At 33.5% G+C, this 15000-nt stretch overlaps 1 protein-coding gene across 1 annotated transcript in view; it reads right to left on the bottom strand.

Moving 5' to 3' along the window:
- Window positions 1-3225: 3225 nt before the first annotated feature.
- Window positions 3226-15000, bottom strand: part of LOC143019133 (serine/threonine-protein kinase pim-2-like) — a 12542-nt gene continuing 767 nt past the window's right edge. The window contains exon 2 of the mRNA XM_076174827.1: window positions 3226-3799. Coding sequence (XP_076030942.1) covers window positions 3226-3799 — 574 coding nt within the window. The remainder of the gene's footprint in view (window positions 3800-15000) is intronic.

Raw genomic sequence — 15000 nt, 5'->3', positions numbered from 1 at the left:
TATACATATACATGTATATTGATAAGTATCTTAGACAAACGATTTGGATGATGGAGAAAATAAACACAGGGGAAGGCACAGAACCCTAAACACTAAATTTCGTTCGCGTAGAACTTCTTCAGAGAGTGAAGAAGTTCAACCCGAACGAAACGTTAGAGTGTTTAGGGTTCTGTGCCTTTCCCTGTGCTTATGTTCTCCATCATCCAAATCATATATATATATATATTGGAAAAAAGAAACTAACGAAGCAGAGCGCTTTCGTATATTACATCTTCAGTGCAACAAGTACATAGTAAAAGAAATGCATAGATAATATATACATGAAAAAAGGAACAAGGACAGTTTGAATAAGGATAGCGGACAATTACCCCCTGGAAGGCGGAAGGTCAATGTCAATACACTAATGATGGTGGGGTGACATCAGGTCACAGTCGCCAGGGTCAATGCGTCCACTAATGATGGTAGGGCGACATTAGGTCAGAATCGCTGGGTTACACTTTACCTGATATTATTTTACTAATTTCTTGACAGATAAAATTATCAAGTTTATATAAGCCCTTGTGTAGGTTGGTATTTTGATCACTGGTGGTATGAATCAAACTACACTCTATTAATTTCTTGCTATTATGTTGTTGGTATAATAGATTGCCTGGGCATTACCCCAATCAACTGGATGATTACTTAATTCAATATGTTTGAATATTCCACTAGAATTATTGCCATCCCTAACATTTTTCTTGTGTTGTTCAATTCTAATGTTTAAGGGTTTGGCAGTTTGACCAACATAAAATTGATTACACATTTTACAAGGAATCTTATAGATGCATCCTTTTTTAATTTCAATACTATTGTTGATGAGTTTATGGTTTACTGTACTATCATTTTTAACTCCTCAGCCTAAATCACCTTTTGATTATCATAATGTTTTAATTTTACCATTTCAAGAAAATTTGTTAAGTATCACAGAATTATTAAAAATATTTAACGTAAAGGTAGTTTTTAAAAATGATAGTACAGTAAAACATAAACTCATCAACAATAGTATTGAAATTAAAAAAGGATGCATTTATAAAACTCCTTGCAAAATGTGTAATCAATTTTACATAGGTATATGTATATATATATATATATATATATATATATATATACACATATTCATATATATATATATATATATATTCATATATATATATATATACATACACACACACACACACACACACACACACACACATATATATATATATATATATATATATATATATATATACACATACCTATACATATATGTATGTGTAATATCATTCATGTGACCCGAGGGAAACTAACAAGAGAAAGAAAAAAATCGGGAAACGCGCATTGCTTGTATCTCGTCTGTATTTTATAGGTTTACAATGTAAAAGCATGTCTACAGAAAGGCTTCCGATCTACGAGGGCATGGTTAGATGCAAAGTGATTTGATGAAAAATTGAAAAAGAATTACATTGATGGAAAGGCAAATAAGTAAACAGATATGCAAGAAATGGATGAGTAAATAGATAGATGAATAGATAAATATACATGAATATGTATACGAGTAAAAGGTATCAGATTTTGTCATATACGAGTATATAAATAGATAATTGCATAGGTGAATAAGTAGACAAAAGAATTAATGCATAATTAGATATCTAGATAACATGACAAAAAAGACCTAAGTAAATGATTATTGATATATACTGTAAGTAAATTCATAAAATCGTAGATAGATAGATGAAAGAACAGGTACGTAGGCATAGACCCCGTCACTAATTAAATTTCCATTAACCAACGTTTCTAACCATAGGGAAGTATAAAACCGATGAGTTGGAATCATAGAATTGGTAACTGAGCAATTAATTAGCAGAAATGGGGGGATAGTAGAAATTAAGATTGAACAACAACTTTCCTTGAGTGGAGATACATATTGTCATAAACGAATACAGGAAATGAACTGTATAACAGTGATGATAGCGAGAAACTATCAATCTTCATTACACATTTGTTTTGCATCTTTCTAATGTTGTTACGGCTTTTCCTTTTTACATATATAGAAAATTGCAAAGATAGAATCCTGAGTGAGCATATGACAGGGAAAAGAATATTCCATTATGAAGACAAATATCGGTTTCAAACGGCTTCCCATGAAGTTTTCTACAGTATTTGAGAGTTATCCTGGAAAGTTAGTGTGAGTGTGTGTGTGTGTGTCTGTATGTGTGTGTGGTCGTTTTATTGCGCATGTATGAGTGTTAGTATCCATTCTATCATTAGTGACTTAAGTGAAGAGTTGACGTTGACCCACATAAGAAATGTCTCCTCGTTTAGTTCTATTTCCCCCATGCAGAGACTAAGAAATTACATAAATTGTTGAATCTAAAGCCTTTATCTCCCATTCAACCTATTCATTGGAATACAACAGAGAAGCATTCCAGCAAAAGACAACAGAAGTACATAGGATCGTCCTGATTTCAGCGTGTTATGCTTCTTCAGGGGCAGGAGCTGTCTTTTCGATTATTAGATTTATTTTCGGTGTTTGGAACAAAAAGCATGATTTCCTCTCTCTTTCTTGTCTATTTGCCACACAAGTTACGATTTTGTTTCCACATACATTGTTATAAATCCTAATATCTTCTTACTTGTTTTTGTCCTCCAACAGTTTTTATCTTTTTTGTGGATGGGGATGATAGGTGGTGGTGGACGTGGGGCTGCCTAGTGTGGGCCTTATGGTCTCTTGCAGTGTCCTTCATTCTTGTGTTTTTTGTTCTTATAAATGTGAGAACAGCACGTTTCCGATGACGCTGCCAGCGTACAGGGGCTGAAGTGGAATGTTCTAATAAGTGTTCTTGTTGGACTGTTCGAACCCTCAAGATTCTATTAGATTTTTATTTTATTTTATTTTTTCATTTTTATTTTTTATTTTTTTTTAGAAATGGTTTTGCTTTTCTGGTGCTCTTCAGTAGACTTTCTTTTTAGCGGCGTTAGCAGACAGACGAGGCCAGGGTACCCGGGACTTCAGGTCACCTTCCAGGTGAGACGCTTAACCACAGCAACTAAGTCTTCGTACCTTTCGAAGAAAACGGCGCAAATGACTAGTTTTCTTTGCTTCATTCTTCGTCATTTTGGGTTTACGACCTCCTTGACCTGTGACCCACGGATGTTCTTTGAGGTCTTTAAGAGTGATACCTTCTTTCTCGAGGCACCTCTTGATCAGGTCTCGGCAGACCCTTCCGATGTGTTCAGGGACTTGGCGCTCAAGGGGAACTTGTGGCAGAGCAGGTAATACAGAAACTCTCCAAGTTGGTAAATGGACGCTCTTTTATGGTCCTCTGGAGAGAGTGGGTCATCTTGGGTGAACTTCCCCATACCGAATTCCAGAAGCTTGAGTCTCCCCGTCACGGAGTCCTTGAAGACAAGAACGTTCCCTAGCTGGATATCTCCGTGGGCAACGCCAGCTGCGTGGCATTCAGAAACAGCTTTTACCAGCGGTCGAAACACGCTCCTGGCTTCTTCGCTGTCCAAGTTACTGACCTTGGACGTGTAGTCCCTGAGGTCTACTGTACCAGGGATAAGCTCTATCACCATGTAGACGGAGTTTCTCTCGAAGAAGTGCTCGTCAATCTGGACGACTTCCTGCACGTGCTGTACCTTCTGCGGCAGTGCTACTTCCAGGGGTACCCTTCTCTCGGGGTCTGCCCAGCGACATACCAGAGCCTTTGGGACCACTTTGATGGTAGGCTTTGTCTTTGATCCGTTCGGCTGAGAAGACGTTGCCGAAGGTGCCCTAGGCCGAGCGAATTCAGATGAACCGATCAGTCATCAAGTGCAATGAAAACCTCACGGCCAAAAGGACGGCACCGAAGAGAGAAAGGGAATCAGTAAACAGATCGACGAGGACATCTGAGAGTTCTGTGATTTCAAAGGTTCACGAGAGTCTTCGTATCTCGCCGCTCGCCGATAAACACCGCTTCTGTTCTTTATCTGTTTTCCTCGGTGATGATCGGTCAAACGATTGTTTAGATCACTAATTCTTTATTTTTGAAAAGTATAAGAATGATCATTTTAACCGAACCTACCAACCCGTTTACCCAAATATTATAATTTTCTCGTATCCGACCTAGTGATGGACGAGGTCTCCTGTCTGCATGCTCCTCATTTGTAATATATATATATATATATATATATATATATATATATATATATATATATGTATATATATATGTGTGTGTATATATACATATACATATATATGTATATATATATGTATATGTATATATATATACATATATACATATATATATATATACTAATATATATATATATACATATATATAGATAGATATATATATATGTATATATGTATATATATATGTATATATATATATATATATATATATATATATATATATACATATATATATATATATATATATATATATATATATATATATATATATATATATATATATATATATATATATATGCAGAAAAAACCACTGGGAAATAAAAAGCTTAGTCCGAACGTTTTCGTCTATTTAAGACATTATCAAGGAATACACAGTTACAGAGACAAAGGTGGATATATATACATAAAGTAGAAGACAAGCTAGGAACATGGGAAGGACACACAAGATGCTTCACAATCAGGTAGAGCCGATGTTTACATATACGGACGTTTGGTCCATGACGTTACGTCACCCTGGCTTAGTAGCACTTAGAGTAGTTCTTACAATTTTATCAATAACAAAATCATCAAGCTTAAATAATCCTAAACTTAAATTGATATTATGGTCAAAGGTTTGTTTAATATGACTGGATTCAATAATGTTTCTTTCTAATAAGGATCTACAAGAAATTATTACATTAGAATTATCCCAGTCAATAGGATGATTATGGTCTCTTACATGGACAAAAAGGCCACTATTGTCCATGTAAGAGACCACAATCATCGTATTGACTGGGATAATTCTAATGTAATAATTTCTTGTAGATCCTTATTAGAAAGAAACATTATTGAATCCAGTCATATTAAACAAACCTTTGACCATAGTATCAATCTAAGTTTAGGATTATTTAAGCTTGATGATTTTGTTATTGATAAAATTGTAAGAACTACTCCAAGTGCTACTAAGCCGGGGTGACGTAACGTCATGGACCAAACGTCCATATATGTAAACATCGGCTCTACCTGATTGTGAAGCATCCTGTGTGTCCTTCCCATGTTCCTAGCTTGTCTTCTACTATATGTATATATATCCACCTTTGTCTCTGTAACTGTGTATTTCTTGATAATGTCTTAAATAGACGAAAACGTTCGGACTAAGCTTCTTATTTCCCAGTGTTTTTTTCTGCATATTATTTTCACGTGTGCCTTGTGAATTACTGCAAAATATATATATATACATATATATATATATATATATATATATATATATATACATATATATATATGTATATATATATATGCACTAAAAACCCACTATTATTTGGATTTAAGAAAAGAAGGAAGTAACGAATTTCCGATTCCAAATAATAGTGGGTTTTTAGTGCAATTACTAATGTGTAACGACATTACTGGACAGTGATATATATATATATATGTATATATATGTATCTATATGTCTACCTATATATATACTGTATATATACATATACATATATATGTCTGTATGTATATATGTATATATATATATATATATATATATATATATATCTATATACATATATATGCATGTATATGTATATATATACATATATATATATATATATATATATATGTAAGTATATATATATGTATATATATGTACATATATATATATATATGTACATATATATATGTGTATATATACATATATATATATATATATATATATATATACACTAATATATACTAATATATACATACATACGTTAGTTCGTCCACATTTGGAATATACTGTTTCCGTATGGTCACCGAATCTCATTAAAGACATTGACAGATTGGAAAGAGTACAACGGCGAGCCACAAAGCTGATTCCAAATATCAAAAATAAATTATACGAAAATCGACTAAAACATATGAATCTGTTTTCCCTAAAAAAGCGTAGACTCAGAGGTGACTTGATACAGGTCTTTAAAATTCTAAAGGGAATTGACAACATCAAAAGTGACCAAATGTTTACATTGAATGAGAATCAGACAAGAAACAATGGTCTTAAACTCTCCGGAAATAGATTCAATTTGGAAGTAGGTAGAAACGGGTCCATGACTTTTCGTCGCCGTCTTTTCGTCGCCGGACTTTTCGTCGCCGACGTTTCGTCGCCGCGACTTTTCGTCGCCGGACGTTTCGTCGCCGGACGTTTCGTCGCCGCGACATTTCGTCGCCGCGACATTTCGTCGCCGGACTTTTCGTCGCCGGACTTTTCGTCGCCCCAAGCATAAATTGTATGCAAAGATTGACAATATTTGAAATATAAAATAATTGAAATATAAAATTGGAAAGATATGATTTAATGCCAAATTTAATATACTTCTTCTGATTGATCTTGATGAGATTATTGGTAGTAGGGTCTGTCCAGTCACTTTCTTTCTAGTAATAATCACATAATCCTATTATTTATTATTATTACATTGGTCAGCTAATACTATTGATAGTGAAAATTCTTACGGAATTATAAGACTATCAATGATTATCTAGTTGTTAAATTTTAAATTTGTAATGCGTCGCCGGACTTTTCGTCGCCCCAAGCATAAATTGTATGCAAAGATTGACAATATTTGAAATATAGAATAATTGAAATATAAAATTGGAAAGATATGATTTAATGCCAAATTTAATATACTTCTTCTGATTGATCTTGATGTGATTATTGGTAGTAGGGTCTGTCCAGTCACTTTCTTTCTAGTAATAATCACATAATCCTATTATTTATTATTATTACATTGGTCACCTAATATTGATAGTGAAAATTCTTACGGAATTATAAGACTATCAATGATTAACTAGTTGTTAAATTTTTAATTTGTAATGCGTCGCCGGACTTTTCGTCGCCCCAAGCATAAATTGTATGCAAAGATTGACAATATTTGAAATATAGAATAATTGAAATATAAATTGGAAAGATATGATTTAATGCCAAATTTAATATACTTCTTCTGATTGATCTTGATGAGATTATTGGTAGTAGGGTCTGTCCAGTCACTTTCTTTCTAGTAATAATCACATAATCCTATTATTTATTATTATTACATTGGTCAGCTAATACTATTGATAGTGAAAATTCTTACGGAATTATAAGACTATCAATGATTATCTAGTTGTTAAATTTTAAATTTGTAATGCGTCGCCGGACTTTTCGTCGCCCCAAGCATAAATTGTATGCAAAGATTGACAATATTTGAAATATAGAATAATTGAAATATAAAATTGGAAAGATATGATTTAATGCCAAATTTAATATACTTCTTCTGATTGATCTTGATGTGATTATTGGTAGTAGGGTCTGTCCAGTCACTTTCTTTCTAGTAATAATCACATAATCCTATTATTTATTATTATTACATTGGTCACCTAATACTATTGATAGTGAAAATTCTTACGGAATTATAAGACTATCAATGATTAACTAGTTGTTAAATTTTTAATTTGTAATGCGTCGCCGGACTTTTCGTCGCCCCAAGCATAAATTGTATGCAAAGATTGACAATATTTGAAATATAAAATAATTGAAATATAAAATTGGAAAGATATGATTTAATGCCAAATTTAATATACTTCTTCTGATTGATCTTGATGTGATTATTGGTAGTAGGGTCTGTCCAGTCACTTTCTTTCTAGTAATAATCACATAATCCTATTATTTATTATTATTACATTGGTCAGCTAATACTATTGATAGTGAAAATTCTTACGGAATTATAAGACTATCAATGATTATCTAGTTGTTAAATTTTTAATTTGTAATGCGTCGCCGGACATTGTAGAGGACTATGAAAACCGTGGCATACTGGATTATCTGAGAGGTATCTCACACAACATCGTGCCTTACTAAAGACCAACAACACCAGTTACTTTACATTTCAATACATATGGACTATTTACTAATTTTACTAATTTTACTAATTTTAACTTACTAATTTTATAATAAATGATTTCACCCTTACAAATTATTACTGTATGATATGCCAATAATAAATTATCATATATACTGACGTGTCAAATATATATTTAGATAATGATGTATGGTTTATACGGCACTGAGATGTATAGCTATTTGCCACACTCATATTATTGCATTGGGAGTAGGAATATAAGTACAAGTATGACATTAAATCATATATTTCCAATTGTCACTCTTTGCATACAATTTATGCTTGGGGCGACGAAAAGTCCGGCGACGAAAAGTCCGACGACGAAAAGTCCGGCGACGAAACGTCCGGCGACGAAACGTCCGGCGACGAAAAGTCGCGGCGACGAAAAGTCCGGCGACGAAAAGACGGCGACGAAAAGTCGTGCTCCCGGTAGAAACAACTTTGCCAACCGTGTAGTAAATGAATGGAATAAACTTCCTGCACAGGTAGTGCAATGTAGTTCAGTTCGAAGCTTTAAGAATCATTTAGATAAATACCTAAGTAAGATGCTGTAATGATTATAATTTATCTTATATTATTTGTTTTTGTTTTGTTATCATTTGTCTGTCTGATTTTTATTTATTATTAGTTATATGTCAATTTATTATTATTTACTATTTACCTGTTTGTTTATTATTTAACTATACCTATGCATTTATTTATGTATTATATTTGTTATTTACATTATCATAGTTTTTATTTATTATTTTATTATTAATATGATTTTTTTTTCGCATCCGACCTAGATATGGATCAAAAGGTCTCCTGTCGGCATGCTCCACCTTTGTAATCCTTTGTAATATACTATATACATATATATATATATATATATATATATATATATATATATATATATATATATATACATATACTGTATATGTATGTATATATGTATGTATATATGTATGTATATATATATACATATATATGCATGTATATATATATATATATACATATATATGTATATACATATATGTATATATACATATATATACATATATATGTATGTATGTATAAATATACATATATATATATATGTATATATATGCATGTATGTGTATATATATATATCCTCTTGTTGACAGGCGAGATTAAATAATATTGCTGTTTCTGCATTATTTATCTTTTTGTTAAGAACTTCAATTTCTCTTGCTAATTTACGGTGTTGGACTGATAGTTTGCTGAGTAGCTGTCCGTATGAGGTTGCAACGTTTCGGTCTTCTCTGTAGACCATCTTCAGGCTAATTGTTTGGATGTGTGTGTGTGTGATGTTTATATACTATTTTATTTCTGATTGTTTGGGTGGTGTCGTGTGAAGCGATTATCCTGATTGGCTGCTGCGTAGTCATCAGGAATCACTGGGAGAGGTAAGGTCAGGTCCGCTTGTGGGATGGGAGAATCTGGAGGTCTATACTATGTATGTTCATGGTTGGTTTTAATTCTGCTATATAAATTGCTTCAATAAATGCTAATCTGCGGAAGTCTCTTTCTCTGTCTATTATTACTGTTCCTTCGTCTAAGTTTTGACGGGTGAGGGAAGTATTATGTTTGGTGTTATAGTGATTCTTTATGGATCCATGTTGTAGGTGGCAGGTCAAACGTCTTGTAAGTTTAGTCCTCGTCATTCCAATGTATGTTTGAGACCCACAGTTCTCAATGGTACAGTTATGTTGGTAAATGACGTGATTATCTTGTAAAGACGATGTCGATTTGGGAACCATAGAGAAGCTCACACTCGCCACCAACCGACCATCCATTTATTGCCGCTATATAGATGACATTTTCGTTAGAGTCAAAGATATTCAAGAAATCCAAAGACTCAGAGAACAACATGGATCCATAAAGAATCACTATAACACCAAACATAATACTTCCCTCACCCGTCAAAACTTAGAAGAAGGAACAGTAATAATAGACAGAGAAAGAGACTTCCGCAGATTAGCATTTATTGAAGCAATTTATATAGCAGAATTAAAACCAACCATGAACATACATAGTATAGACCTCCAGATTCTCCCATCCCACAAGCGGACCTGACCTCACCTCTCCCAGTGATTCCTGATGACTACGCAGCAGCCAATCAGGATGATCGCTTCACACGACACCACCCAAACAACCAGAAATAAAATAGTATATAAACATCACACACACACACACATCCAAACAATTAGCCTGAAGATGGTCTACAGAGAAGACCGAAACGTTGCAACCTCATACGGACAGCTACTCAGCAAACTATCAGTCCAACACCGTAAATTAGCAAGAGAAATTGAAGTTCTTAACAAAAAGATAAATAATGCAGAAACAGCAATAGTATTTAATCTCGTCTGTCAACAAGAAAATATTCTTCCTGGATACACTAATACATATATATATATGTATATTTATATACATGTATATGCATGTATATGTATGTATATATATATATATACATATATATATATATATATATACATACTAATATATACTAATATATACATACATACATATACATATATATATATATATATATATGTATATATGTATATATATATATACATATGTATATGTACATATATATGTATGTATATATATATATATATATATATATATATATACATATATATATATATATATATATCAAGAATTACTATTACACAGGACGTGTGCACCCAGATTCCTGGCTCCGCTAGCGTAGGTCATTGCTTTCTTTGTAACCTAACATTTTATATTGGACAAATATATCAAAACTAGCAACCTAACATTGTATATAGGACAAATATATCAACTATTGACTTATTCAATGCAGTATAAGTTAATATAAACTTTTATAGTGAAATAAGAAACTATTTTTAAGGCACTGTTATGCTTTGAAATGCCAATTTTGGCCGGACTTAACATGTATTATTGTATGAGGTTAGTGGACAGTTATTTACATTTATCATCATTTACATTTGAGTTCATTGTCTTGAAAAGGAAGACCAATTTGGCTGCCTTCTCATTACCGAGGGGGTTCCTTAATTTTGTGTGTACAAGTCCATAGGAGGAGAAAACTTTCAACTCCTGATGATGATGCTACTGCAGTTAGGAGTTGACGCACTGATAACAGAATGTCACTGTCTAACATGGCTGTATGTGAATCCCACCACTCAATAGCTGTCAGGGTCTTGGTCACAGACTCAGTAACTTGAACGCCTGGAAAGGAGGTGATTTTGCCTAAAACTTCATAATGACAGGAACAAGTGTTGTATATTTCTCATTGGCATACTCCATAGTAATATTCACCTCTTCTGCACTGAGCATTTTTCCTTGAAGTGCTGGATGAAGCATGTTGGCAAGTATGTGAGCTTTGGTGATAAACTGTTCATACCTTTTTTCACCAGTTTTTCAGCTTGTTTATTGTTTGTGAAATGGCCAAGTAATTTCTTCCAAACATCTACCGCTTGAGCAATACTGCACTTGTCACTCTGTACCTCATCTAGAGCCTTTGCTATTGGCTGCAATCGATCCAGTAATTCCTCAGCTGAACGTTTTAGGCCTAAATTTGATACTTCGTTTCTTACTTCAGTATTAATAGCTTCCTTGTTGACTTCACAGATCTTCATTAGAATTGGCCAGTTATTTATATAGGCCTTGAGACAGTCTGACATTGTGTTCCACCTTGTGTCCTGGGGTATGACTAGACACTGACTACCTTCCTGCCGATACTTTGAAGCAGCATAATGATTATTTCTAAAATATTTAACTACATGGACCACGTGTTGTTTTACATGATCAATCTCAAGGTCATGAGCCAGTAGATTTAGTAGGTGTGCTGCACATCCGTATGTGAGGACGGTATGCTCAGGTTCACTCGATTCCTCCAAGACTTTTCTCATCTTGGTGACATTTGCTGCATTGTCTGTCACAACACTTCCAATGTGACAAAAAAAAATCTTGTTCAGCCTTCTTGATTGAACTTTGTACAAGTTGTAGAAGATATTCAGAAGTGTGAGGTTTCCCTGATGTGTCTATTGTGTCAACTAAATAAATCTGACCAGTGGATATTGTTAGTGACACATATTATGGGGTCATTATGGATGTTAGACCACACATCAATTGAAAGACATATATTTTCATTATTCAGGTCATCTGCACACTTTTTATATTACTTTTCATACACAAGATCCAAGTACTTATCAGCAATATCTTTTCTGAATGGAGGAATATAACCTGGCCTCAGGTTCTGAACCATCTTGAGAAACTGAGGATGCTGAACAAGACGAAATGGTGAATTTGTAGCAAATATCATTCTTACAATTTCTTTGTTGAGATTTTCCTTTTGAGAGGCTGAAGTTTTTATGATAAATCTCTCCAGAGATGTTGATGACTTTCTTTTAGATGAAAAGGATTTAGAAGAAGTGGCGCTTGTGGAGGAGTCTGATAGTGACCTTTTCAATGGTGGAGTGAGGTTTGCAGATAATTCAAGTGGAGCCGATGATGAAGGGATTGAAGCTGTTAATACAGATCCTGAAATGGAAACAGAAAATTTGAGCATACTGCATAATTTATAGATGAATAAATAAATGAATGAATACAGTGTAATTTAGGCTACTTTTGAGTACAGTAGTTATTTTTTTAGATAATGATCATATTCACACAAGCCACTAAATTATTTGGAAATAATTAACAGGATATGAAATAGGTGGGCTTGGAATTCAGCCCTCACAGAATTCAGTCCACTTTTAAATTCACTAAGAATGATGGATTAGTTGGGTTAGGTTAGGCTAAATCCCTTTGGGCTGAATCCCATGTGGGCTGAATTCCAATGGAACCTATGAAATATATTACACAATGTTGAATGAAATGAATAACAATCATCTAGGCCCCAAAGTAGAGTGGATACAGTATATTATAGTGATATAGCCATTACCCAAATTTAGAAGTAATGAAGTTGAAGTATCATCACATTTTTATTGCACATGCTCTCCATTGTTCACCAAATTTATATGGTTGCGTATTAAAAGGGAGAAATGCACACAATATAAGTAAAATTATTTACCTGGGTCATCAATTTCTTCTTCTTATGCTGTGGCTGACCTTGGCATTTATCTCTGTGAGATTTTAATCTTGACACAATGCCCCGTAGTTCCTGGCTGAAGTCTTTGTATTTAGCTCGGTACCCTTTGCCAGAAGTTGTTGGTAGTTTTTCAAAATAATTCTAGACAGGATAATTTTTTCTTCCTGAAGGAACCACTCTGCCAGGTCCAGAAGATATCTTCCTGGTTGATTCCAAAGCAGCAACTGACTCAGTGAGAAGCTACTTACCTAGAACATGTTTCAACAAGAATTTTGTTGAAACTTGTTGTGGGCTGCAGTGATATATATATATACTACATGTAGGCTTATACCGTTCCTTGTATACTTGTGGCAAGTCTATATAACACTGCTCCTTATATTGATATGCTAAAAATGTCCTTTAGCAATCAGATCGCATATAAGATAGCAATCCAACAATACTTAAAATCTATAATTTTTTTTATTTAAACAAAATAAATTTGATTAAAAAAAAATTATATTAAAAAAAAAAAAAATCGCCAACCCTGGTGTCCACTAACCTCATACAATAATACCTGTTAAGTCCGACTAAAACTGACATTTCAAAGCATAACAGTGCCTTAAAAATAGTTTCTTATTTTGCTATAAAAGTTTATATTGACTTATACTGCATTGATTAAGTCAATAGTTGATATATTTGTCCTATATACAATGTTATGTTTCTAGTTTTGATATATTTGTCCAATATAGAATGTTAGGTTACAAAGAAAGGAATGGCCTCCGCTAGCGGACCCAGGGATCTGGGTGCGCACGTCCTGTGTAATAGTAGTCCTTGATATATATATATATACATATATAATATTTGTATATATATTTATATATATATTTATATATATATATATATATATATATATATATATATATATGCACAAATTTCACAAGTCACACGTGAATCACAAATATGCAGAGTCCACTAGGAAAAGGAAAAACACACGGAGTCCGAGCGCTTTCGTGATATATTCACATTATCAAGGAGTACAGAAAAATGAGAAAAAAAAATGGAGATACAAAGAATAAATAAGACAAGAGAGACATTTACCCTCCCCTCCGAAGCCTGAAAGCTCAGGTTGGGTTACTCGGAGAGGTCATGGAAACAGATCATTATTATATTAACTTTTAAAATATGTACTATTTGTATTACATATATATATATATGGACTACAGCTCATGTCGACTAGACCATTCCATACCATGTGTCATTGCCTGTCATTTAGAGTGCCGACTAGTATTTCTATTTACTTCCACAAGACCCCCTTAATGGTAAAAAGGTTTTATTTCTCGAATGATCGCTATAATAGCAGGTGATACCTCCTCCTTCCTCCTTATTCATTGCATGCATCATATCCTTCAAAGAGCTTGTCACCTGTTTTCGTATTGCATAACGACTTGTCATCGATCACAAAAATACTGATTAGTTGCATTTGCTCAGAACAAGACGCATCAGAAGTTTTTGTGTCCCGTTTTACTTTATATAGATTTCAGCCTAATTCTAGACAATTTTATTCAGCTGAAAGAATAAATTGAAGTCAAAAAGGGCTCTCGAACAACCAAGTCCACCCGATCAGAACAAAATCCAGAAAGAAAACCGTCGTAACAAAGAATATGATTCTTGATTGAGTTCTCTTTCGTAAGTTTTGTGACCGTCCAGCTTCGGCCTTGAAACAATTCAACAAATAAATGTTTTGGTTTCGCTTGCTTCAGTTCGTGTTGTTTTTTCCAAAGTGGCAATCGTCAAAAATTATCTCTTTTTCTTTTTGTTTCCTGTTTTTTAACTGGCAACTGGAGGATCACTAACGCTGT

This window comes from Oratosquilla oratoria, chromosome 36 (genome assembly GCF_046742065.1).
Source record: "Oratosquilla oratoria isolate Oo_2021 chromosome 36, ASM4674206v1, whole genome shotgun sequence".
In the NCBI taxonomy this organism is placed as follows: Eukaryota; Metazoa; Arthropoda; class Malacostraca; order Stomatopoda; family Squillidae; genus Oratosquilla; species Oratosquilla oratoria.
The sequence above is the reverse complement of the archived record's forward strand: the minus strand, read 5'-3'. Positions and strand labels throughout refer to the sequence as shown.